This window comes from Podarcis vaucheri, assembly GCF_965113315.1.
Source record: "Podarcis vaucheri genome assembly, chromosome: 12".
Lineage (NCBI taxonomy): Eukaryota > Metazoa > Chordata > Lepidosauria > Squamata > Lacertidae > Podarcis > Podarcis vaucheri.
Window position 1 is genome coordinate 22,971,676 of NC_138750.1, and position 24,056 is coordinate 22,995,731.

Genomic DNA, 24,056 nt, shown 5'->3' on the forward strand with positions numbered 1-24,056 from the left:
CTCAGAAGTCGAACATTTCGAGTTTTGGACGCCATAAACCCAGAAGTAAATACTTCCATTTTCTAACATGTCTTGGAAGTCAAACATGCCACACAGCTTCTGCTGAGTGCAAGCTCTGGAGGCCTAACCGTCGGCTGTTTTTGAACATTTCAGAATTCAAACAGTCTTCCGGAACGGATTACGTTCGAAAACCAAAGTACCACTGTATTGTTTTACCAAAACATATAAGGTAAAATTCTCAGTTGGCAACTGCTCCCATGTTCTAGCCCTATGTTTTGCCCAAGAGACAACCCACTACCTTACTCTGGTTCTCTGAAGCCTCAGGGAAGCTGTGTCAGGCTTGACTTGCATTGGGAAATACTGTGGGAACCTGCCACTGAGCAGTATCAATTCCTTAAAATTTGACTGAGCTCTGCAGAAGGTACTTGTTTAAGTAGTCCTGGGTGGATGTAAGGAAATAACTTGTGCCTTTCGTCTAAATTATGCAGATCGTCCGGGTCTTGTCAGCGTCGAGAGAATAGAAAAGTGCCAAGAGGGCTTCCTCCTGGCATTTGAACACTACATTAATTACAGAAAGCATCACATTGCACACTTTTGGCCAAAACTGCTGATGAAAGTGACGGACCTACGAATGATTGGCGCCTGTCATGCTAGCCGCTTCCTGCACATGAAGGTGGAATGCCCAACAGAACTCTTTCCCCCTTTGTTCCTGGAAGTTTTTGAGGATTAAAAAGACTGGAGAGGTTCTCGAAAATCCTATAGCACTACTGGGTGTCTGTCATTTCATTCCATTGCCTAGTATTTTCTCTCTCTCTCTTTTTTTTTGTCCATTTCCATTTTGTTCCACCTTGTTTTTTGTTTGGAGGATTATTTTTGATAGGCACGATTGATGATCTCCCTTTAATGCGGGTACTTGTGACAATTGCATTTGTGTGTGTGTGTGTGTCCTTTTGATGTGAATCCTTTGAAAGTTTGACATTGGAAATACAAATGAATCCGTTTCATTCACCAGCATTCAGGTGCTCATAAGCTCACACTCATCACTGCTTGGAGAGAGGTGGGGAAATAAGCTGAACTAGTAGGGAAACAAATAGATACTCAGATCTTTATATTTTTTAATTCTGCCATATTTTGTACAGTATTATCTCACTTTCAGGACACGAGGTATTTGCTACAATCTAGAAAGTGTTAGGCTCACCTAAGTACCAGCTGAAATCGATAGGACTTAACCATGCCTAACTTTCACCTGATTGCAACCATGGTTTTTAGTAGTTCTTAAGAGAGTGCATCTTAATTTAGCCAAAGACTTCCATAATTGCCATCATTGCTTTGAGATCAGAATGCGTATCTTACAAGTAAATAAATAAAACCTTTTGTATTTTAAAATCCTTTTTAAAAAAAACACCTAATAGGTCAGTGCTCCAAAAAGTGCGGAAAGTCCTTCGTTTGTTCCTATTTTCCATATTTTATTGGGATGTGTGAACGAAAGTCACACCTACTAGAATAAGAACTGACATTTGGAACCTACATTGCCCCAAGTCTTCTAAAACAAATTTGACTTCATATTGCTAAATAGGGGAAATTGCTACATAGTCGTACCTTGGTTTTCGAACAGCTTAGTTTTGGCTCCTGAACACCGCAAACCCGGAAGTGAGTGTTCCGGTTTGCAAACGTTCTTTGGAACCTGAACGTCCGACAGGGCTTCTGCGGCTTCCGATTGAGTGCAGGAAGCTCCTGCAGCCAATTTATACCCCAGATGGGCGGGGTATAAATAATAAATTATTATTATTATATTATAATCGGAAGCCGTGCCTTGGTTTTCAAACATTTTTGGAAGTCGAATGGACTTCCGGAACGGATTCTGTTCGACAACCAAAGTACGACTGTATTAATCATCCAGGCTTTTGGGGAGGAGCGGGAGAAACGCGATAATTTTGGGGTGCGATCAATTCATTTCTTATGAGTGCAGGAACTCTGATAGGCACACCAAAAATATCCCCCTGTAAATTGAGGATGGGGAACTTGTGGTGGTCCTCCAGAAGACCCTTGGCCATGGTGGCCGGAGCTGCTAGGAGTTGGCACCCAGCAGCAAATGGAGGGCACAGCTTCTCCATCCCTGCTGCAAGGGCTACCTCACTAATTTCTATAGATGCAGAAAGCCCATAGGCACACACAAAATTTGAATAAGGCATTTCTGAGTGTGTGCGGGCACTTTCTGCATGTCTGATGACTTCTGTGACTCTGGATAGGGAGAATTTAAAGGAAGAGTCAGAATTTCTCTGAAAACTCAAGCATATAAATCAGGAGCAGCCCACATGGTGGCATCCAGCTGTTGTGGATCACAACTCTCATCAGCCCCAGCAAACATGGCCACTGGTCAGGAATGATGGGAGCTGGAGTCCATGACATCTAGAAGGGACCATGTTGGCTACTCCCGGAAACATAGGCAAGAGAAATCGACATAGCCCTAAAGTACAAATGCATTTGTTGTATTTGTAATTAAGACTCTACAACTTCATTCCAGCAATTTAATGACCATTCCCACAATCACAGTAGAGACTTCCTATCCATTCCTAGTGGCCTTCTTGACATTGTGGGCGGAATCTTGAGGTGAAAAGGGGTTGTCTGAATGCTTTTCCGAGACCCAGATTCAAAAATCATTTGCAGGGGTGGGCTAAATTCACAGGTCACATCCACACCATGTATTTAATCCACATGGCTTCCTCTGAAGAATCCTGGGAACTGTAGTTTGTTAAGTGTGCTAGGAATTGCAGCTCTGTGAGAGGTAAATTACACTTCCAGGATCCTTTGGGGAAAGCCGTGTGCTTTTAATGTGTGGTATAGATGTGACCACAGAGTATTTGAAATGACTGTCTCTCCTTTTATAGAAATCTGTATAAAACTGACCATAAAGGGAAAACAGCTTTAAAAGTTACGCCAACCAAGCCCTTTATACTTCATCCTTTTCCCTAGTTAAGATAATGGGTTGCATTTTAGACTTGATTTTCCTTTTTTTCTCCCCCTTCCCTGAAAACAATTCTTTCCCTCTGATATATTAGTAACAAACTGTGCAGGACAAGCTACCCTGCTGCTGTATTCTGTTAATCAAGAATCAGTGCACGTGGAGCTGTTCTGATGGTGATATTTAAGCAGGCTAGATATGCAGTTCATGGAACACCTAACTTATTTGCTGTGAATTGCTCTCATTTTTTATATGATGCACCAGGTAGGCCCTTCCCTCCCCCCCCCCTTTTCTTTTCATTTCCCAGTTCAGCTTATTCTCAAAGTACGCTTTTTGAATCCTTCCATCCTACCCTGTGCATTCACATATCAGTAAGTAACAAAAGCGATAGACCCTTTCACTGCCTGTCTACAATCACTCTCATAGTGACTGTAACCCGGGGCAAGGTCCCCAGGAAACGTGAATCTAGTCCGTGCCGCAGCCAGCAGGGGCTTAGTGCCTGCACTTCTGAAACAACAAGTTCCCATGCCACATAGCAAACTGCTTTGGCAATCAACATTAGTTCCAGAAGCGGCATGTGTTACGTCTTCTGTTGCAAGAAGAAGACGACAATTCCACAAACCCTTGGGAGGCCGTGTCGGCCCAGAACAATCGCTAGAAGTCTAGACCCAGAGCACCATTGTATACTCTGGAAAAATTCTGTACTCAGGAAGACTTTCACTGTGGACAAAACGAGAACGGTAGAGTTCTTATCAGCCATGCTTCATTCCATTAGCAAAGGAAGTCTTTTGAGTGCTCATGCACCAAACTGTGTCATCACATGGTGGACATTAATCAAGTCCATGGCCCCGCAATCCAATACAGAGTTAGGTGTGCTTAAACTCACTGATTTCAATGACTTAGGTTAGGTTGTGATCCATGTTAGTAAATGGCTAAACATGCCGTATATATTTTTCACAGTCTATATGAATTTGGGGGTGGGGTGGAGAATGAGAGGCTCCTAAACAGTCACAGAAGAAACAAAGGCATCACGTTTATTCCCTTTGTTTTTTAACTGCTGCAAAACAGAAGTCATTACAAAAGTTATTACTGCAAGAGTAATAACCCACATCCATAGTGAAAAGTGTTAACATAGATCAATTCATGAATGAGGCATCCAAGAGGTTGCATAATATTCTCTCGGGTGCCAGATACGTCTACAGAACCTAATATCACCTGTCTCCAGAGAGACGGTTGTTGCCATAAAAGAGACAATTGCGAGCTTTTGTGATGCCTTTTGTTTCATAAGCTTCTGATAGCATAAGAATATGCAAAGTTTCAAAGTAAGCTTCACCTGGTCTCTTTCACCAGCTTAAATCGTTTGAAAATGCTTATCCAAAAATTCAATTGGATCAACTCAGGGAATTTTTTTCTCCAAAAGATGAACAAATTCAAAATAGATCAACCATCTGCCCAGATAAATGTGTCTTGTCAAATACCTGCTTTACAAATATTACAGGCAAATACATCGCAAGTTGGAACTGGCCCTCGTCAGCTTACTTAATAAGGAGATTAGTGGAGTTTGAAAGTACTGCAGTTCAGTCTACACAAACATCCATCTTGCTTGCAAGGCCTATGGAAATAGATGTGGGTGAGCAGTACTTAAGGTGTCCTCCAGACCGTGGGCTGCTGATACCTTCCTCATGGTTATTGCCTCCCATGGTCTGTAAACCTTTCCTGGCCTATTTTATACAAAACATAACCTCAGGCTGCAATCCTGTGCCCAGTTACCTGGAGTAAGCCCCACTGAATGCAATAGGACTTACTTTTGAGTAGACATGTATAGCATTGCACTGTTAGTAAAGCAGAAAACCACCCATGATTAGTACATCAGGCATGGCCAAACTTGGCCCTCCAGATGTTTTGGGATCCCTAGGTAACAGGACCGGTGGTCAGGGATGATGGGAATTGTAGTCCTAAAACATCTGGAGGGCCAAGTTTGGCCATGCACAGTATAGAAGGAGGACTTGTACCTTCCCTAACCCTACAGAATCAAGCATTTATGCTGAATTTCCATTATGATGCCCCAACTCCTCCTTGGCCTTGCCGAATTCTTTTAGCAGATGCTAAACTGGGCAGTTGATGATACCAGAAATGCAGGCACTTCACAGTCCTGTCTTGGAAGTTTCCCTGTTTCTTCCCATTTCTCAGCACATATCATCAAGCGCATGTGGGGAATGTGTGGCATAATCATCTGAATTCAGCATTGCTTAATATAAACTTCAAAGACTCGGGTCCCCAATTCAGAGAACACTGCATGCGGAGGAAACATGTAAATTTTAAAACTGGATTAATAGGGAACAAATGAGTAACGTGAAATGAAATACGGCAAGCATGTTGGGTCTGGGTGCATCCTTAAAGCCATTTAGTCAAGAGCTGTTTTTCTTGAAAGGCTTCAGTGCCCCAGACACACAAATAATAATAATAATAATAATAATAATAATAATAATAATAATAATAATAATAAATTTTATTTATATCCCGCCCTCCCCGGCCGAAGCCGGGCTCAGGGCGGCTAACAACAATAAAACAGTACAAAAGTACAACATAAACAACATTCTAAAATCATTCATTATAAAAATTAATTAATTCAAGCCACTAGCAACCATTGGGCCAGAGCTCTGCGAAGATTGCCGAGGGAGGGAGTCAGGCTGTGCCCTGGCCAAAGGCCTGGTGGAACAGCTCTGTCTTGCAGGCCCTGCGGAAGGATGTCAAGTCCCACAGGGCCCTGGTCTCTTGTGACAGAGTGTTCCACCAGATCGGAGCCACAGCCGAAAAAGCCCTGGCTCTAGTTGAGGCCAGCCTAACTTCTCTGTGGCCTGGGACCTTCAAGATGTTTTTATTTGAAGACCGTAGGTTTCTCTGTGGGGCATACCAGGAGAGGCGGTCCCGTAGGTACGAGGGTCCTAGGCCATATAGGGCTTTAAAGGTTAAAACCAGCACCTTAAACCTGATCCTGTACTCCACCGGGAGCCAGTGCAGCTGGTATAGCACCGGGTGAATGTGATCTCGCAGCGAAGACCTCGTAAGGAGTCTCGCTGCAGCATTCTGCACCCGCTGGAGTTTCTGGGTCAGTCTCAAGGGCAGCCCCACGTAGAGCGAGTTACAATAATCCAGTCTGGAGGTGACCGTCGCGTGGATCACAGTGGCTAGGTCAGGGCGAGAGAGGTAAGGAGCCAACTGCTTAGCTTGGCGGAGATGGAAAAGACAACTGTCTCCCTTCACATCTTTTAAAAGTAGCCCCAGGGTAATAAGATGAGAACCATTTGGCATTTTCTTGATCAAAATCCCACTTCCCAGTTCTTGCTTGAGCCATTAGCCATGGAGGCTGCTCCATTACCAAATGGGACGGCTGCCCCATCAATCTCAGTTCCTCCAAGAAGACCTCATGTCTTCTGTCTTACAACCGGTCCAGGGGCTGGTCTCGGCTACTTGCTTCCTCCACCTTAGGCTCCTACAAGTCCACCTCTGCCTTGTAGGGAGAGTCAGCAGGGAGGAGGATGGGGACAAAACCAAAATTAGTTAGCTCCACCTGTCATTAGCTTTTGCTCTGCCTACTGCTGGCTTCCTGCCTTTCACCCTCTTGGTCCTAGTGGGCAATAAGGGAAAATATATTAGGACAGTCAAACACCTCCGTTATCATACGTTTCAGCTCCCGGATGTCGAAAACTCAGAAGTGTGTGTTCTGGTTTTTGAACTTTTTTTGGAAGCCAAACATCCGACGCGGCTCCCGCTTGAGTGCAATAAGCTCTTGCAGCCAATCGGAAGCCACGCCTCTGTTGTTGAACGTTTCGGAAGCCAAACAAGATTCCAGAATGGAATACGTTCGACAACCGAGGTTTTCTGTACAGTATGCGCATTTTCCATAATGGTGCAAGCAGCGGCTTGTGGGTAGCCAGTTTAGGTCAGGGTGCTGGGTAAAACATGACCCTGCTCACATTTTCTGCCTTCCAGCCCCTCCCAGCCCACCAATAAATTAATGCTGAAATCATATGCCTGTTTACTCGCCAGCAAGTCCCATTCAGTTTGATGGCCCCTGCTCTCATGTCAAGTGGGTATAGGCTTACAGCCTGAAAGATCAATTTATCGGGCTCACCAGTGCTTTTTTCCTGGGGGTACGCATACCCCTAAACATTTTGTGAACCTTTGTACTTTTGTCCATTTACTGTATTTATTTTTCCCAATTTGAACTATAAAATGGTGATTTTCTTGAGTCAAAATGAGAGTACCGCTGAACATTTTTTTAGGGAGAAAAGCACTGAGGCTCACCTACTCTGGCCCAAAGTCCCAATCTGACTTTTAATACTTTCTCCAAACAAAATAGTCATCACACTCTGGAGGGATGTGCCCAAAGGTTCCTTTGCAGTAAAGGAAAAGCATCTTCTGCCAGAGAGAAGAAGCCTTCCAGCCCAGCCAACTGGCCCCATTGCACGTCCAGCTCCACAACTTTCCCATTGTTTTCTAAGGGCAGAGGAACACCCTTTCCGCCATTTGCAACAAGGAATCCCTCTGTTCATATGGAGCATTTCCCATATAGGATGAGAACGGGAGGCACAGAGCTGCAGATGGCACTTTAGGACTACTGTCCAACATCATAGGTCACTAGTTCTTTGTTACTCAGTATTCTAAAGCACCTTTTAGACAAAAACGTTAAGTGGTAGTTGGTTAGCAATGCACACTATGCTTCAGAGACACTTAAGGCTGCAACTCTAAGCATGTCTACTCAGAAGTAAGTCCTACTTAATTCAATGGGTAAGTGCAGCCCAATTCACTTAAGTTACCATCAAGTCATCAATCACAACTCGATAGCCATTTTGTACTTCGGAGACGGTCTAGCAAAATGTAAGGGTGTTAAATCCTTATTTCAGTCACTCCGGTTTTTTACATTTGTAGCTCCACAGGCTTTTTCAGCGATTTCACTGTTCATTTACACCAGGGAGAGAGAGCAGAATTGGGACCTATGTTTGAGTCCTTAGTTTGTTTAAATATGTGTGGGGTATTTTTTTTTTTTTTAAAAATGAACATAGTCCTCAGTCCTGCCAAGGTTGGTAAACTATAAGGTTTTGTCAAATCATGGCCAGCGTCTTGGGTAGATTTCAGAACCGACTACTCATAGTGGCAAATCCTACACCCAGTATTTTTTTCTGTGTGGGTTGAGCCTTTTGGCAGAACACAACAAAGATGATTTTTTACACTGCACAGCGTTTATTTCTGCTTGTTGACAGTGCCACATGGCTCTCAATTTTGCTTTCTGCTCTAGGTATAGTAGCAAGTGGAGTGTTCTCTATATGAAAAAAAACTCCTTATTAAAAAAAAAGTGTCATCTTTACTATTTCTTGCTCTAAACAAACAGATGTTTAAGCTGCAATGGGTTTGTGTTGCAACTGAGTTCTGTAATTTCTTGACAATGTATTTATATGGTGAGATAGCAGTTTCTTAAAAGTAACAACACTGTGCCAAAATACAGATGTCGGAATTTAGACATTGGACATTTGTGATTTTATCTTTGTGCTAAATAATCACTCCATCGCAGAGCGGAGCACAGAAAAGGAGAAGCAAAATCAAAACGGGATTGGAAGGAAGATTACTCTTCCGGAATCTGCCTGGACAAAGCTACTGACTGCAAGAGGAGCGTGTCATTGCTAGTGATGTTATCTTTATGCTATGGAACTCTTTAACTTGTAGGTGTCATACGGATTTCTAATCGCTGCATAAATCATAAGCAAAACCAACCAGTCTTATGGTTTTCAGAAATAGCTTGCAAGGCTAACCCTTTCCCCCACTGTCAGCAATGAGAATCAAAACCAGGGAAGACGCATCCATTTTTTGCTTTGTTTGAAAAAGTCAGTTTGTTCTAGGTCAGGGCTGGGGAATCTCTGGCTTTCCTGATGTTCATGGACTCCAGCTCCCAGTAGCCTCAGAGAGCACAGTCCAGAACGATGGGAGCTGGAGTCCATCCACAAGCGAAAGGCTGAAGTTTCTCGGTCCCTCACCTAGGTGATAAGAATTTTAGACTGTTTGGTTCACCAACATTTTCCCGCTCTGCTAAGGACCTACTGGGTGACCTTGGGCAAGTCACTTGTCTCTCAGCCTTATATTCCAAATTGCCCCTTGCCTCGCACGGTCGTTGAGAGGTTTGGGAGACAAAACATTGCAAGGACACTGTGCCCTGAGATGCGCTACGTTAACAAGCAAGTTTTCTTCGCCTGCCTTTTTGCAACTCTGGAGACAGCAAAGACCTATGCGAGAAGTTTTGGTTTGTCCTGTTATTATTGTAACTTTATTCAAATAACTAGATTTATCAGATACTCCCTTTTGATACTACTACGATATGACCCTTATATAAATTTTTATAGAGACACGATATCCTAGAGCGGTAGAGGTTTATTTTCCACGTAAAATATTTAAAACAAAGCGAGCACATTTATTTTAAAAACAAAAATAATGTTGCTTTTTAAAAAAATAAAATTTAAAAAATCACAATGACAAAAAAGGTATGGCCTTTTCTCACAAAGTTTTTACTGTGTTGTATAAATGTTAGCAAATGCAAAGAGAGTCTGCATTGCTTGTGTGTATTGATCCACATTCAACGATGTCGCCTTCAAAAGCAATATTGTGCAAGTAATAAGCTGTTTGTGACTGTCTATTTGCACAGTTTACCTAACTTTTAAAAGCGAACCCTTATTTATGCACAAGACAATCAAATGTAAATCTACATCGCGGTGTGGATTGAATTGATGTAAATTACTGAGCACAATGTTAAACATTAAAAAGACACTTTATTTAATTACACTAGTGTTGGATAAGATCATATCAGGGCATGAATGAGTAATTTCCCCTCTTGTTTCTTTATGTTCTTAATTTTAAAATTCCTCAAAATGGCTTCACCCCCCCCCCAATATAATACTATATTCTTTACAAAATAAAATTAGGAAAGATTCTGGGGGGTTTTAGAGTTGCCCTTTCTGTGTTTTGGAGTCATGCCCTGAGGCTGTTTGAAGTTACATGAATTTATTTGAAAGACAGAGAATTCTGGAATAGGATTTTTTTTATTATTAAAAAAAAATGTTTTGTTCTGTTCTGTTCTGTTCTGTTTTCCAAACAGTGTTAAGTGATATGCTAGATGGGTAATATTTTTTCAGCCTAAGCTATATTAAAATATGTGATCACAAATGTTTTAAACTATCTGAAGAGAAAATTTGTATATTTGGGGGAAGAATATAATTTTTACATAGCTTTTGTATGCAGATATTAATATGTAATTATGACTATAGTGGGCATAGATTACTGTGTAAGCTTGAATTCTAAAAAGAAAAAATCTTATAACTGATCAGTGGTTGGCGTCTCCGTTTCTTCTTTAAGGAGTTTAAAATCAGCTTGTTGGAGTGCTTGAGGACTTTTAAGCATCTCTTACCAGCACCAATGTGATGCTGCCTGGATGGAAACCCAAATGGTGCAACGCTCCCTGCTGCATCATTCTTTTAAATGTCTTGCTGCACCATTCAGGTGGGGCCGGGGACCAAACCACTGAGCCTCTTGGGCTTGCCGATCGGAAGGTCGGTGGTTTGAATCCCCACGACGGAGTGAGCTCCCATTGCTCTGTCCCAGCTCCTGCCAACCTAGCAGTTCGAAAGCATACCACTGCAAGTAGATAAATAGGTACCGCTGTGGCGGGAAGGTAAACGGCATTTCCGTGCGCTGCTCTGGTTTCAGTCACGGTGTTCCGTGGCGGCTTAGTCATGCTGGCCAGATGACCCGGAAAGTTGTCTGTGGACAAACACCAGCTCCTGCTATGTTGAGCTGCACAAATAGTGGAGCTGTACTCTTGCACTTGGATTCACGTGCAGCCTTCAGTTAGTGGACAGTTTGCATACACACCAGCTGAGCTGCACACGTCAACAAGTGTACCTTCTTTCACACAGGCACATGCACCTGTGCTCAGGGTAATTGGTGAGCAAGCTAAAGAAGGTTGCTTCAGCCTGCGCCAGTTTCTCACACCTTGGAAAAAGGCTTGTCCCAAGGTTGGGAACTCTCTCGAGCCTTGAGGCACAATATTTTTTTAAAAAATGCATGTGTGTGTGTGTGTGTGAATCCCACACTGTTATTATAACAAGGGCTGGGCAAAGGAGGTCTTCTCTCACTTCCTCAGGCCACCAAAGTGGGAGGGCATTTTTGGAAAAATTCTCAGGGAGACTCACAAAAGCGCACAATTTTTTTGAGGAAGAGGGAGGTTCCCAAGAAAAAGGGGCAACTACATTTTTTGCTTCTGTTTACAAGTGACTGGAATATGTGGCGATACATAATATAATTTCAGAAGCACCATGGGCAGAAAAAGTTGGTTCAGGTCTTACACTCCAGAGCAGGAGTAAACAAGCTTGCTCCATCTTCCATGGGGCAACCTTTTAGATATCTGAAGGTGGCTATCCTATTTCCTCTCACTGTCCTATCCAGGTTAAATATACCCAGTTCCCTCAACTGTTCCTCATAAGGCTTGGTTTCCAGACCCTTGATCATCTTGGTTGCCCTCTTCTGCACACATTCTTGTCAAAATCTTTCTTAAATTGTGGTGCCCAGAATTGGACACAGTATTCCAGGAGTGGTCTGACCAAAGCAGAATAGAGACATTATACAGTGGTACCTTGAGTTAAGTACCGTAGATTCTGGCATATTAGGCGGCTGGGCGTATAAGACGACCCTCAAAATTTGCTGTTTCAATTTTAGAGTTATAGAGTTATAGAGTTTGAGCGCCGCCAGGGGCAGAACGCGCACCCCTCCGCTGCCTCTTCCATCGCAGCAGCAGCATCCCGAGGCGAGGCGTTTAGCGGGTGGGCAGGCGAGCCCCACGTTCGGAAGGACTTTTTGTGTCCCCTTCTGTGGGGAGGGAGGAAGAGCGATGGCAGAAGGGGCGCCTCTGCTCACTGGCTCCCTCTCCTTCCCAATACGTATACCCGGCATATAAAACAACCCCCGACTTTTGGGGTGATTTTCCAGGGATAAAAAGTCGTCTTGTATGCCAGAACATATGGTACTTAATTCGTTTCAGAGGTCCGTACTTAACCTGAAACTGTTCTTAACCTGAAGCACCACTTTAGCTAATGGGGCCTCCTGCTGCCGCCGCGCCGCCAGACGACGATTTCTGTTCTCATCCTGAAGCAAAATTCTTAACCCGAGGTACTATTTCTGGGTTAGCGGAGTCTGTAACCTGCAGCGTATGTAACCCAAAGCACCACTGTACTTCTGTCTATGCCTCCTAGAATAGCATTAGGTTGGGGGTTTTTTGCTGCTGCATCACACTATTGACTCGTGTTAAGCGTGTGGTCTACTAAGCCCCCTAGATCCTTTTCACATGTACAAAGCAGCAAATATTTTCTAGAAATTTTATTGCCATTTTCTGTATTTCAGGACACATTTAATGGCTTCCGTTTGATATGTTCTCCCAATCTTCTAAGTTAAAAATATACATAGGGGCTGTTTAGCAGATTACGTATTGACATAATCAGTTTGATCTCTCGTGGGCAACGTTTTAACATTTCTTTTGTGCACTTTGAAACAGAAATTAGCACTCAAGGAGGACTAATGTTATTGAAGTCACACTAAGCGGCCTGGGCATTCTTGCCATTAGCCTGAACTCCCACAATCTCTACAAAGTATTTCAACTAATACAAATAGGCCTGCCAATCAGTGCTAGAATTATCGTGGGAGGAAGTGGCCAGCCCTATTGTCTTCTGCAAGCTCCCCCACCCACGCCCACCACTCATTACAACTAAGGTACAGCCCAGTATAAAGTAAGCATAGCATACATAGTGTGTATATGTGAAAAAAAACAGTATCAGGCTCTGAGGAATCAGAAGAAAGACTATGCAGTCCTGATACTATACAACTTTTAGGGATGTTTTTAATGTTTCATGTTTTATTACACTGAGGTCCAGCTCCGAGGGCCTTCTGGCGGTTCCCTCACTGCGAGAAGTGAGGTTACAGGGAACCAGGCAGAGGGCCTTCTTGGTAGTGGCACCCGCCCTGTGGAACACCCATCAGATGTCAAGGAAATAAACAACTATCTGACTTTTAGAAGACATCTGAAGGCAGCCTTGTTTAGGGAAGTTTTTAATGTTTGATCTTTTATTGTGTTTTTAATATTCTCTTGGAAGCCACTGAGAGTGGCTGGGGAGGCCCGGCCAGATGGGCGGGGTACAAGTAATTTGTTGTTGTTGTTTGTTGGAAGCCGCCCAGAGTAGCTGGGGCAACCCAGTCTGATGGGTGGAGTATTATTATTATTATTATTATTATTATTATTATTACTACTACTACTACTACTACTACTACTATTACTACTACTACAGTGGTGCCTCGCAAGACGAAAATAATTCGTTCTGCAAGTTTTTTCTTCTTGCGAGTTTTTCATCTTGCGAAGCACGGTTTCCCATAGGAATGCATTGAAAATAAATCAATGTGTTCCTATGGAGACCGTCCGGGGACAGAGGGGAAGCGCCGCAGGCCTTCCCCTCTGTCCCCGGACCTGTTTTAAAGCAAGGGAAGGGGCAGCGGGGAGAATCGCTTCTCCCCGTTGCCGCCCCTTGGTTCAAAAGGGGTCCGGGGACAGAGGGGAAGGCGCGCGCACGCCTTCCCCTCTGTCCCCTCTTTTGAAGCAATGGGCGGAGGGGAGAAGATCGCTTCTCCCCGTTGCCGCCCCTTGGTTCAAAAGGGGTCCGGGGACAGAGGGGAAGACGCGCGCACGCCTTCCCCTCTGTCCCCGGAGATTGCGGGGCTGGCAACAGGGAGAAGCGATCTTCTCCCCGCCGCCCCTTGCTTCAAAAGAGGTCCGGGGTGCAGGGGCAAGCTTCGTTTTGCGAAGCAAGCCCATAGGAAAATTCGTCTTGCGAAGCAACTCGACAAAACCTTTCGTCTTGCGAGTTTTTCATCTCACAAGGCGTTTGTCTTGCGGGGCACCACTGTACTACTACTACTAAACTACTATTGAAGGAAGGTGAGGACAGGTGACCCCACCTAGGCCCGAAGTCACCCCCCCCCCGCACTCAGTAATCACACCAGGCCTCAAAACTGTCCAAAATTCCTTTTGTCTTCTAAAAATCCACAGCTATAGCTTTTCTGTGGATTCTCACAAGATGCTGGTACATAGGCAAAATGTTATTCTTTTATCAGCACGAGAAGGCTTCAAAAAGCTAATGAATAGGCTCTGTTCAAAGCAGGCCTGAGAACTGAATCTTATCTCATTCTAGTTGCAACTTCTTGGACATGCTGAACTGCTCTCCCTCCCCTTTCCTGGGAAGGGTGCCGAGAGTCCACAATAGTCCCAAGACAGCTTTCTGTTCATGCTCAGAGGAACTCATGGGCACGACTCTGGAAGGAGGAGGAGAAAGGGGGAGGGAACTGGAAGGGGAATATATGCTCTGTGCACATGACTGTGAACCCGTGCATGCTTTTTGTGAACTATCACACTTGCTCCTTCTACCAGTTCATGGATGGTAGAAATAAAGCCTTTTCTCCGAAACTATTCCTTGAGTGTCTGTTGGCTCCCACTTCCTTTCCCGGGCGCAATATTTTTCCCACCCGGGGGCAAAGCCTCATAAGGCTACACTATAAGCTGCCAGAAGACCAGTATTGCCCACTGCATTCATAATAAATACAATAAAACCCAACTGCTGCAGGGAAGGGGTGAAGCAGTGCTCTGGAACAACAAAACACATCTCTCAGCGGCAGCACCGTCTTCATCAAAATGCATAAATGCAGGTCCAAACTGATTCCTCTGCAGAACCACCTGCCTGTAAGGCATTCTGACTTCTATTATTTATGTTGACACCCCCACTTTAAAATAATAAAAACTATGCGGCTAGGATCCTATTCAGCAGCCAGACCAATCCATGTGTCTCATTTTCACTGTATAGATTAGGGCTGTTTGGAACCAATTAACAGTTGGAACGCACAGCCTTCAAAGATTCTACTATGTGACCTAACCACTCGGCCAGTACTATTTCCCGGCTGTTTGCAAAAGGATGTGCTTCGTAACCTCATTTTACTGTTCCCCCACTTTCCGAAAACACAGCAGGTAGCACAGCCAAACGCATTAACAGCTCTGGAGGCCCGCCAGTTGTTACAAGCATTTTCTGAGCTCACACTATATCAGAGCACGACAGCGAGGTTCCTTCCGTGCGCAAGGACAAGGCTAACAAAGTCAGCTGGAAGTTGAAAAGTAATACAGTCTAGGACGCAGCGAGATCTGCAAAGCTGAATTAAGCATTTAGCGGCTTCGAGCGCCTTCGAGAAACCTCAGCCAGATCCAAAATGCATCTCCTTCCTTGCTTATGCAATAGAACTGCTCGAAAACGTAAATTGCAATTCACATCAGAAGTGGATTTAAGGGAACATAACCAGTTCAGTTGCAGCAGGCTTACGCAAGCTCCATCAACTTTTTTTTGGGGGGGGGGGGCAGAAACAGAACCCCCATGCAAAATGATCACCATATATATTGGACAAAAATGAAGATCCCCTACTATAACTGATTGGTTAAGGAAAACTATCTTAATGATAAAACTTGCATATGAGAGAAACACAATATTTAATAATCCTGAAAACAAACTTGTTTTCGCATTTCTGGAATGACAAAATAAATGGTGATATTTTTCCTGTTAATTTATTCATGGCAATCTGGAGGTTTTGTTATGCTGTCCCTCACTCCTTTTCATATATATTTCACTTGTTTTGCTTTCTTTTTACATAAGATATTTGATATATAATGTTTTTGCTACATATTGTCATAACATAATACTAATAAAAAACAAAAAAACAGAAATAATAAATAAATAACAAAACCCCTCCTCAATTTACATAGAAAATTATGGCAAATACCCTTGTCTATCTAAAAGAGAATAAAGAAGAGAACATATACAGTATTAATGTTTGCAGCTTTTCATTAATATAATATATTGTTTTGTAGTGCTGTCACTATGTAGTGCTATTTGGATGTTAAAAAAACAAATTATGGCCTTTCCAAGATGGCAGAATGGTGCATTTTTTTAGAATGGAAAAGAAGAATCCAAATAATGTATAACACATAAAATGTGTAACAGCACATAAAATTTTAGTTGCACAACTTTCTAATACAAGTTCCTGCCCCCTTTTCTAACTTGGTTGTTTTCCTTATAGTTCACCACATTTCTTCAGCTGCTGAAGGTTTAATAAACTACAGTATTTAAAAAAACAACAACACAACAATTTTTCTGTCCTATAAAAAGAGCAAAGATTCTTACTGATTACTGCAAGAAAGCTCTCCAAACAGGCTTTCAAAATATCTGTGTGTTATTCTTGACCATCACCATAAAATGCTCAAGTTCATTACAGAAATAGTTTGGAGATATGTAGGTTTTCTCTAGCGCACAAATTATAGTCATTGAATGAAAATTACAGAGGGTATCCACTGAGCTGAGGAGCAACTGGAGACTGAATATTTGTCTGGTTGAGGCCTGGACCTTGACTGACGCATAACAAGCTGGGTCAAGTCTAAAGGCTGCTATGAAACAGACTGGAAGCAGTCATCTAGCAAAAATGCCACTTGACTAAAACAAGATAAACCCTCCAAAGCACATCCATCAACACACTTTCAGGCAAAGTGGTTTCCAAATGTGTCCGAAAGCACTCAAAAATGGTGCTTTACTCACATCACCAATAATTTTTCAGAAATGCATCAGGTAAGACAAAAGTGTTCAAGGTCTGATCCTCCGAAAAGTACTGTACTCGGCCTCAGTTGAACAAATAAAACATATAGGTGTTCTTATGGCTAATGGAAACCATCAAGTGTCTTAATTCAAGTAAACGGCGTTTCCGTACACTCTGGTTTCAGTCACGGTGTCCCTTTGTGCCAGAAGCGGTTTAGTCATGCTGGCCACATGACCCGGAAAGCTGTCTGTGGACAAACACCGGCTCCCAAGGTCTGAAAGCGAGATGAGCGCCACAAACCCATAGTTGCCTTTGACTGGACTTAATCATCCAGGGGTCCTTTACCTTTTAATTCAAATAAAGCAATGCTTATTTTGGAATAGTTGTGAGAGTTTATGAGCAATTTGCTCTAGATCAAGGCAGGAGCATCATTAGCCTTCTAGAAGTTGCTGCTCTACAAATTCCGTCATCTCTAACCATTGGCCATGTTGACTGGGGTGCCAAAGGTCTCAATTAACTGTTTTTGCCTTGCTTCAAAGCAATTCTAGAACCTTCTTTGGGAAATTCCTGGCAAATAGCCGCACTCAGTGCTTTCCACCCCTCTAAAAAATGTTTAGGGGGTACTCTCATTTTGATTCAAGAAAATCACCATTTTATAGTTCAAATCGGGGAAAATAAATACAGTAAATACAACAAAACTGACCAATCACCGTGCTAGATTCCAACTCCTACTTCACACATTAAACACTCGTTTCCGTCTGAGACTCAGGAAACCACATGATGAGAAATGAGGCCGCCATCAGGGGTAGCAACGGAACTGACATTTCATCGTGCTATAGAAGAAACTACGAATTTTAAAATTTTTGGTTTCTTCTACCGTTAGATTCATAAAATGTTTAGGGCAGGCATAGCCAAACTTGGCCCTCCAGCTCTTTTGGGACTACAATTCCCATCATCTCTGACCACAGGTCCTGTTAGCTAGGGATGATGGGAGTTGTAGTCCCAAAACAGCTGGAGGGCCAAGTTTGGCCATGCCTGGTTTAGGAGTATGTGTGCCCCTGCATCCCACCCACCCCCGAAAAGCAGCACTGGACACACTCTAATTTCAACAGAGGGGCTACAGGTTTCGTTCCTTGAAGCTGCTCACACAATCCATGGGACTCTACAACTGCTTGGGGTTGTCCTGTTATCCGACAGAGAATGCCTGAAGTTAACTCAGAAGGGACTGCTGCCGCTGCCCTTCCACACACTCCAGTGTCTGCTGCCTGAAGCATCCACCATATTTTCCCTATCACCACATCTGAAGGGGCTTCAGCTGCCACATTTCCATGTGGTTTCAAAGCAATATTTTAACAACATCATTACGTTCTGATCAAAGGCAATCGGGTTATAGTGATTTCTATGGGTTATGTATGTGATGGATGGAGCCTCCAAGAAAGCAATAGGGGGCAGAAGTGCACAGTGGTTGAACCATGGACTCTATCCTGCACATGACCTAGCGCTCTTTCTGTGAGATCTGAAGCAGATATAAGGCTTCTGTTCTCTAGTGTGCATATTAAATTACAGTGGTACCTCGGCTGTTAAACGTCTCAGAAGCTGAACGTTTTGGTTTTCAAATGCCGAAAACCCGGAAGTAAATGCTTCTGTTTTCGAACGTGCCTTGGAAGTTGAACAGCTTCTGAGATGCATTTCTCAATTTTCTGAGTTGAATTTGCCTACTGCACATTGTGCCCAAGTTGTCAAATGTTTTGGAAGTCTAACAGTCTTCCAAAATGGATTACGTTCGAAAGCTGAGGTACCACTGTACATGGATTTGGGAAAAAAAGCTTCTCCAGGCAATATGACAAAGCTGATTAAAACCAAATGCCAAATTAATCTTCTCAACGTGTTTTTATATCGTAATTTTATCCTGTGAACTGCCCTGAGACCTGTGGCTATAGGGCAGTATAGTTGTTGTTGTGGTGGTGGTTGTGGTGATGGTGGTGGTGGTATAGTTGTTTTTGCTGTTTTTGTTGTTTCTTGAGCAAGAAAAAAGTCTGGGAAGAATTTTTCTCCATTTATAACCACACAAACATGTGAGTGTGCATGAAACAAATATTGATTCAGCGTTATTCAATTACCTGAAGGATCCATCGACAAGAGAAAGTGATATTTTCCAGCCAAGGTGATAAACAGGAACAGTTGGAGTGTGTTGGGTCCATTATAGATGTATCTGGAGAGAGAACAATGTGGGAAACATTTTTATCTCATGCTGTGTGTTCTTCTTCTCTCCACCACTGAGCTCAATTCTAGGCCATTTCGTCTGACATTGCTTCAGGGCAAAAATCATGGAAAGACCAACGCATGGGACATGCAACCAGTAAACAATCTGAAGATGGTAGAAGAAGAGTTTGGATTTGATATCCCGCTTTATCACTACCCTAGGGAGTCTCAAAGCGGCTCACAATCTCCTTTTCCCTTCCTCCCCCACAACAAACACTCTGTGAGGTGAGTGGGGCTGAGAGACTTCAAAGAAGTGTGACTAGCCCAAGGTCACCCAGCAGCTGCATGTGGAGGAGCGGAGACGCGAACCCGGTTCACCAGATTATGAGTCTACTGCTCTTAACCATGACAACACACTGGTAGTACAATTAATGCCAGTAAACTTGGTCCAAAGTTTTCCTGTGCTTTCCCCCTCATCGACTGTCATAGGACTGTCAAAGGGGAGATCTTCCTACACCACTGGTTTTCAACCAGGGTGCCATGGCACCCTGGGGTGTCTCGAATGATGCTCAGGAGTGCCGCAGGCAACATTGGCCTCTGTCCCTCTTTCCTTCCCTCCATTCCTCTGATACCTTCTCATGTCTCTGCCCCCCAAAGGCTTACACAACTGTTTGTTGCAGCAGCCTCGGCTACAAGCTCCCCAGGGGAATGGCGCCTCTGGGGCTGGCATGGGGATGCTTCCCAGGCCCCTGTAGGGCAGTGCGGGGAGGCACCTCTCTTTGGGGCAGAGGGGAAGCTCGGAGACCAGGGGGCCTGCCCAGAGGTCTCCCAAGGAGAGGAGGCTGAGGGGACACAAGGGAGGGTATTCAAAAAGGGGTGAGGGGCTGCTGGCTCCTGAGCCCCACAGGGGTTCAAAAAGGGGTGACAGAACTGGGCTCCTGAGCCCCACAGGGGTGCTGCAGGAAGAATATAGTTGGTCAAGGGAGCCATGGACCCAAAAAGGTTGAAAATCTGTGTCCTACACAATAGCATGCATTCTGGGTTTCCGGATTGGGTCCCTTTTGTATTGGAAATGACTGTGCCTTTTCCAGACCTTGTCACTTGGGGCAACTAGAATTGGGCATCGGAACCAAAGTGTGGGCGAGTTATTGATTTGCAGATTGGCATTGGGGTATTTCTGCATTCTTATGCCTTCCCTAATGCTTATTAATATTATATTTACCTATGGCAATCTTCAAACCCACCTACTTTGTACTTTAAAGAGTCTTTTGTTCCACTCTCTTAGATGGGCTCTCAGTCATTCATCGTGAGCTTCCTTAAAAACCATTTGCCACAATTACACTGCCGTTGGGGAAATGGCATTGCTATTATTTTGTCAGGTAATAACCATTATTAAAAAATAACAACAGCGGTGATTTTTTCCTCAGAGGTAATAACAATTGGACTATATTGTCATCATGTGAGCAATAATTTTTTTGTGTCAAGAGGAAAACTAAATTGACAAAAGCTGCGTGTAACGGGGGAGAGGAATGTCGCAAGACTCACAGTACAAGCTGTTGCCCATTGACTCCAATGTACTGTAAGTCCCATCATCTTCAGTGGGGTGTAGAGTAAATTCGTTTAGAACACCAGTCTTGCAGCGCATTCTTTGATGTGTCGACTCAAAAGTAAGCCCTACTGAGTGCAATGCGACTTACTCCCAGGCAAATGTGTCTAGGATTGCAGATTTAATGGCTCTGAATCTCGCTGTGAGAAACAGCTGTTCTCAAACACGTTTATGTCACATAGACGCCATTTACCGAGTGGCAACTTACAGAGGTGCGAGTCCAGTGTTGTGGGAAGTTGTCTGCATTCTACCCTCCCCTGAGCCATCAGCTATTTTTCAGCTGTGGCAATCTGTTACAATCCTCACCAGATGCAGCAGATGACTGCTTACCCACATGTCCTGAATGTGCACATTGAGAAGTAACTGCTTCGGCTCTGTGCAGATATTCCTAGCTATGCCAGGGGTCTGTGTGGCATGATTCTACCAGCTAGCCCCAACCCTTCCGAGCACTCATGTGTTGGGTGGCATAGTGACCTCCAAGCACACTGCAAAATAGAGGGAGGAGACTCTTGAGAGTCCCATGGACTGCAAGAAGATCAAACCTATCCATTCTTAAGGAAATCAGCCCTGAGTGCTCACTGGAAGGACAGATCCTGAAGCTGAGGCTCCAATACTTTGGACACCTCATGAGAAGAGAGGACTCCCTAGAAAAGACCCTGATGTCGGGAAGGATTGAGGGCACAAGGAGAAGGGGACAACAGAGGGCGAGATGGTTGGACAGTGTTCTCGAAGCTACTAACATGAGTTTGACCAAACTGCAGGAGGCAGTGGAAGACAGGAGTGCCTGGTGTGCTCTGGTCCAGGGAGTCACAAAGAGTCACTAAACGACTAAACAACAACAACATGTGCAAGCCACTATGTGCACAAGCCGTCGAGCTAGCACATCAAATGGTAGCACTAGCTGCCACGATTAAAAAAAAATGCCCTTCTGTGTCAAGATATGACAAATATTTGCACAGCGAACTTAAACAATGATTCTCTGAACAGGGCACATTCTACCATATGTGGTGGACATGCAAGATAATGAAAGTACATTGGAAAATGATTTATAATGAGTTGGGGGGGAGGTTTAAAATAACTTTTGTGGGGGAAAACAGAAGCTTTTTAATTAGGAATTTTAGGTCCAGAAATACCAAAGGAGCAGAAAAGACTATGCATGCAACAACAACTGCAAGGATACTTCTGGCCCAGAGGAATGGTTAACAAAGATGATGGACTATGCCGAAATGGCAAAAATGACTGGGAAGATCAGAAACCAAGAAGACAATAAATTTAACAAAGAATGGGGAAAATTTATAAGCTATTTAGAAAAATACTATAAACAATTAAAAACACTGACAGGATTTTAACACCTACAATGTAACAAAAACTATGATAACAATTCAGTTTGAAGGAAATATGGAGAACATTATACGATGCAGTTGGAAAAAGAATAACTATGGAACCCATGGAGGGGTGGAGGGAAATCTAGGGATTCAGAGAATCCTATTTGTATATGATTATGATTTACATATGAATGCAAATGTAAAATCGAATAAAAGTATTTAAAAAAATAAAATAAACAATGGTTCTCTGATTGTGTCCATACTAAGCTGTTTGCAGCACAAGAATGTAGCTTTTCCTCAATCCAGAATTGTTTGCAACATGCTGCTTTCCATCTGGATTGATTCTAGATAATACTGTCCACAAAGGTGGCTGTGGTTACTTGAAACCTGTTTGGAGATCCTCCCTTGATTCAATTATCCATGCTTTTTTCCTTCCTGCACACATTCCAGGTGAACGAAGCAGGAGGTGGGGATTGCGGTCTTGGTGTGCACCCACCCACATCATTGTTGGGCAGCAGTGGACACAAACCCCCATTGTTCAGCCCGGACACTGAGGTCCAGCTCCGAGAGCCTTCTGGCAGTTCCCTCAACTGTGAGAAATGAGGTTACAGGGAACCAGGCAGAGGGCCTTCTTGGTAGTGGCGCCCACCCTGTGGAACACCCTCCCATCAGATGTCAAGGAAATAAACCACTATCTGACTTTTAGAAGACATTCGAAGGCAGCCCTGTATTTGAAAAGTTTTAATGTTTGGTGTTTTATTGGGAGCCACCCAGAGCGGCTCAGGAAACCAGGCAAATGGACAGGGTATAAATAATACATCATCATCATCATTATTATTGCAAACTACAGCTCCCAGGATACTTTGAGGGAAAGCCATGATTGTTTAAAGGGGTGTGATACTTCTTTAAATATATAGTGCATAATATTTTGTTGGAAGCCGCCCAGATTGGCTGAGGAAACCCAGCGGGGTATAAAAATAAAATAAAAATAAAAATAAAAATTTGTTTCTCAGTGGAAACACTTTGGGGCAACGCAGACTCAATTTGCAACAATCTTTTCTTCTCTGAATGAAATCAGTTTCTCAGAAAGCACTTTTTAGGGGCGCAAACAGCAACTAGATCTGGACTACTTAGAAAAAAACAACAAGCATTTGCCGTCCTTTCAGACACAAGGACCACCCGCTCCAAGCCTATCGGTCTTCCATTTTGTGCTCAGCCAAGGCTATGTAGCATTAAGGAACATCTTATTTGGCCTGCCCCAGATAAGAGAACAGATCCAAGGCTAACAGGCCATGAGTTTCATCTGGAAATGGATTAATTCAGCCTTATTTGTTTTCTTGTAGTCACCGGGTAATGAATGATGGTGTCAATGGGGAGGGATCTGGTTCATGCAGGCAGAGCCAGAAAAGTAATGATTACTGACAGTACCATCTCTTCCATATTTAGTCAGAAGTAGGTCCTGCTGCAGGGATGGCAGAGCTACAGCCTTGCAGATGTTGCCATTGCTGGCAGAATCTTCCTTCTTTGGCGATCACTCATAGCCAAGATTGTCTTCCATAAACACAGTTTTAAAAGTGAGTCCATATGTGACTGTGGGGGCCAATTCTGGATCCACACTTCCTTCTACAGTGGGGACATACCATAGGTTTCCAGACAGGAATTGATCACGGGAAAGGTTTGCCAAACGTGCCTTCCTTTTAGCTTGTTTCTCCCTTTCATCCTGAGTTCGAGCATCGTCAAAGTCCATGACACCTTTGGTAAAGGCTGTTCTCCAATTGGAGCGCTCGCAAGCCAGTGTTTCCCAGTTGTTGGTGTTTATACTATATTTTTAAAGATTTGCCTTGAGAGAGTCTTTAATTCTCTTTTGTTGAAAGCATTACGCTTTCCATTTTTAAGTTCGGAATAGAGTAGTTGCTTTGGAAGACGATCATCAGGCATCTGCACAACATGACCAGTCCAACAAAGTTGATGTTGAAGAATCATCGCTTCCACACTGGTGATCTTTGCTTCTTCCAGTACACTGGCATTAGTTTGCCTGTCTTCCGAGGTGGTGTGTAAATTTTTTCATTGATGGAATCTTTCGAAGAGTTGGAGATGGTGTTTATAAGTGGTCCACGTTTCACAAGCATACACTAGCAGCATAAACTATGGTCAGGAATGATGGGAGTTGGGGTACAACAACATCTGGGGAGCCCCAGGTACCCCAGCCCTGTGCTGTGCTTGATGGGGCTTACTTCCCAATAAGAATTGC

The 24,056-nt window shown here is 43.6% G+C and overlaps 2 protein-coding genes across 7 annotated transcripts in view; one reads left to right on the forward strand and one right to left on the reverse strand.

Moving 5' to 3' along the window:
- THRB (thyroid hormone receptor beta) overlaps nucleotides 1-764 on the forward strand; it is a 191,586-nt gene extending 190,822 nt beyond the window's left edge. For all 5 annotated transcript variants that reach the window (XM_082193525.1, XM_082193527.1, XM_082193524.1 and 2 more), the window contains one exon: nucleotides 489-764. In XM_082193525.1, coding sequence (XP_082049651.1) covers nucleotides 489-730 — 242 coding nt within the window. In that variant the 3' untranslated portion in view covers nucleotides 731-764. The remainder of the gene's footprint in view (nucleotides 1-488) is intronic.
- LOC309515563 (uncharacterized protein) overlaps nucleotides 1-24,056 on the reverse strand; it is a 36,088-nt gene that overhangs the window by 6,274 nt on the left and 5,758 nt on the right. The window contains exons 2-3 of one of the 2 annotated variants that reach the window (XR_014212499.1): nucleotides 18,793-18,884; nucleotides 6,210-6,590 (exon numbers count right to left, since the gene is read on the reverse strand). Coding sequence is in view for 1 of the 2 variants with exons in the window: in XM_082193581.1 (XP_082049707.1) it covers nucleotides 18,793-18,884 (92 nt within the window). In the remaining variant the exon portion in view is untranslated. Of the gene's footprint in view, nucleotides 1-6,209; nucleotides 6,591-18,792; nucleotides 18,885-24,056 lie in introns of those variants that run through there. The other variant, XM_082193581.1, reaches the window with a different exon arrangement.